The 3,110-nt window shown below is 32.3% G+C and overlaps 1 protein-coding gene across 1 annotated transcript in view; it reads right to left on the bottom strand.

Annotated features, from left to right (window-relative positions):
• LOC116070462 (coiled-coil domain-containing protein 7-like) overlaps positions 1–3,110 on the bottom strand; it is a 34,196-nt gene that overhangs the window by 9,212 nt on the left and 21,874 nt on the right. The window contains exons 4-6 of the mRNA XM_031341888.1: positions 1,425–1,445; positions 1,127–1,159; positions 344–498 (exon numbers count right to left, since the gene is read on the bottom strand). Coding sequence (XP_031197748.1) covers positions 344–498; positions 1,127–1,159; positions 1,425–1,445 — 209 coding nt within the window. The remainder of the gene's footprint in view (positions 1–343; positions 499–1,126; positions 1,160–1,424; positions 1,446–3,110) is intronic.

Here is a 3,110-nt window from a genome sequence, read left to right on the forward strand (position 1 = left end):
TAAAGAAAATATCAAAAAAAAAAAACCAAGTACTGGAAAAAAATTAAAAAAAAGATATTACTATCTAACAGAAGTTTTAAATAATAGCTATTTCTGGTGATTGAGTATTTAAAATGTGTTTAGTATGACCCAGAGCCAATTTGTTTTACTAAATTGAATTTGAATAGTCACAAGTGACTAATGTCAACTGCACCAAATAATACCATCTCAGACTATTAAAACTTTATATCAAAAAAGTAAGCATTCAGATATCATTTAGAAATTCTTTGTAAAGCACTAACATTGACTTGCATGTGATGTTAACCACTGATTTTAATTCAATTAATTCATATAATTCACTTACTCTTGTTTAGCCTGTATGGCCGCCTTGCGGTCTTTTAGGCGAATTTTAATATCTTCGAATTTACGCGCCAGTTTTGCAATTTGTACAATGTTCAAACTGGCCGATTTGCCATCTGCTGGAATTTCTGCTTCTAAGATATTTTGGCCTTTGCTGATCTAAAGGAACAAAATTGACCAGTTACTAAAGACCCATTTTGATCTCATGTCTGATAAGCAGTTCATTATTTCCTTAATTCTTAAAAATCCCTGGAGCTTCCTTGGAAGCTATTCTTTCATGCTTAAAGGAATACATATATTCTCTTCCAGAGCACAATTGAATGTCCTTGAAGGCAAAGACCAGTTATTCTCAGTCTAGTTTTTAAAATATTTGAAGATCCAAAATGCAAAAAATATCATTAAAGAACAGAATAAATTTTGCAAAAGTCAATACAACTTTATGTCTGCTTATATTATGGATAATTTTTTAATATAGGACAAATATTAAGTTGATAAATTCCAACCACTCTTATGTAAATTAGAAAAATAAATTGTGTGAAATTTACATTATTCTTTAGGAGAAAAAAATGATCCTATAAATTTGTTCTTTACTGGATTTATATAGAAAATGCATAGGCAAATTACTTATAATCATTTTGCTACAAACTGATTATTTTTCAAACTAAATCAAAATATTACTTTATAATCAATGGTTATTGAAACATTTGATTTATACATACTTCAAACTGATCTTCAAATGGATCAAATACTTACTAACATAATTAAGAGTTAAGAAGTTATATTTTACCTCCTCCATTTCGTTGACTTGTCGCTGAAACCACTTCATGAAAAAAAAATAAGGAGAAAGTTAATACATGTGTGTGTAACACTGAATCTGCCAAGTACCATTCCTGACTCACCCGCATCACACAGGGCTCAGAAGGGAGCAAGCAGTGTAACATACAACTGCAAGATAAATATTATCTTTAAAATGTCTAGCAGCAATTAGGAATGCTGTAATTTCAAAATCCAGATCATCTTTGCTTAATATGCATCATTCTCTTTAATTTTAGTTACTTTAAGTTGCAATGAATTGAAACACATACCTTATAAAGAGACTCCAAAACCTGAAAAAAAGTTTTAGATAGTGTATTTAAAGATAAATATCATGCAACATTTGCCATTTTCAATGATAAATTTGCTAAAATTACTATGACTTATATTGCTAAAATAAATACAAATCTGTAGTTCCAAAGTTATAATAACTTTGTGGTTATGATGTTTAGTCAATTTTGAATATAAAACTATATCCAGAATAAAAAAAATAGCTTTTACTCGTAAGACTATATTCAGAAACTCCCAAATTATTCACATCTAATATATTGTTCATAAAATTAATTAAAATTTTCCAGAAGAGAGTCACGCCTGTGTTATATGTTCTACAAGAGGTGATTAACTGATTGAAACATAAATGATAGTGAAGATGTGCAATTTCAGAGGAAAATCATCTTGGGCTATTTCAGCCTCCAAATAGCCATTTACTGTTGACCTCTGTGTGACCCAACATTCTTGTGTTTATTAGATCAATCAGTTTCCAATGTAGAGACAAGATCCATAAATTCTATCCACTGAAAGGCTGAGAAAGTTAGCATCTGAGGGTTATAGCAGAGACTTCCCCACTGTGCCATAATCTGCCTGATGTTCCCAGAAGAGTATTTGAAAACTCCTTATGACTTTCTTTGTTCTGTTAGTAAAAAAAGCTCATAATTTATTTAAGACAGTTTATATTTTGAGGTCATTGTAAATATTGTTTTCCTGTTTTCTTTCTATGCATGTTTGTCATTTGTACACAGTAAGATGACTGATTTTTGTGTCTAAATTTTGTGTCCATTTATTTTCCTGAATATATTTATGAGTAGAAGTTTTTGGTGGAATGTATGGGGTCTTTTATATATAGAAGTGTGTTATCTACAAATAAGGGTATTTTGACTTCTTCCTTCCCTAGGCTACTGAGTCAGAGACTTACTGGGGCCAACAATCAGCTGCTGACTTTAAGTGACCGATATTCATGCTGAAGTCTGAGTTGAGCTAAACTGTGCTTAATGGAGCTGGGGCTTAAAGCAACTATATGCTTCTTGAAGAGAGGATTGCATGTTTATTCTAATTATTATTACATTGTGTGACAAAACATCATGAAGAAGGCAACTTATTAAAGAAAGGGTTAGTCAGTGATGATGGAACAAAGGCATTGTGTCAGGAACAGCTCTAGGGCTCACATCTTGATATGAAAGCAACAACAAAAGAAAACAAACTAGCAATGGCCTGAGTTTTTTTAAGTTTCAAAGCGTTCCCTCTGACATACTTTCTTCAACAGGGCCATACCTCTCAAATGGTTCCACCAACTGGGCACTAATTTTTCAAACATGGCCTCTATGGGAGCCACTCTTATTCAAACCACCACATTCTACTCCATGGCGCCTAAAGATATGTGTTCATATCATAATGAAATATTCATTTAGTAAAACTTCAAAAGTTTCTACACTTTTTCAGTCTCAACACTGTTTGAAAGTCCACCATTCCGAATCTGTTGTGAGACTCAGGACAATCACTTAACTGTAAAATCAAAATACAAATTACAGACTTTCAGCATGCAATGGAACAAAATATACATTACTATTCCAACAGGAAGGAATCCAGTCACAGTGAGGAAATCCTTGGCCATCACAAGACAGAAACAAAGCTAGGCAAAGTCCAAATTCTGTAGCTGTGCTGTGTCTGAGGTCAGTGTGCTT

Source organism: Mastomys coucha, unplaced genomic scaffold (genome assembly GCF_008632895.1).
Source record: "Mastomys coucha isolate ucsf_1 unplaced genomic scaffold, UCSF_Mcou_1 pScaffold22, whole genome shotgun sequence".
NCBI lineage: Eukaryota > Metazoa > Chordata > Mammalia > Rodentia > Muridae > Mastomys > Mastomys coucha.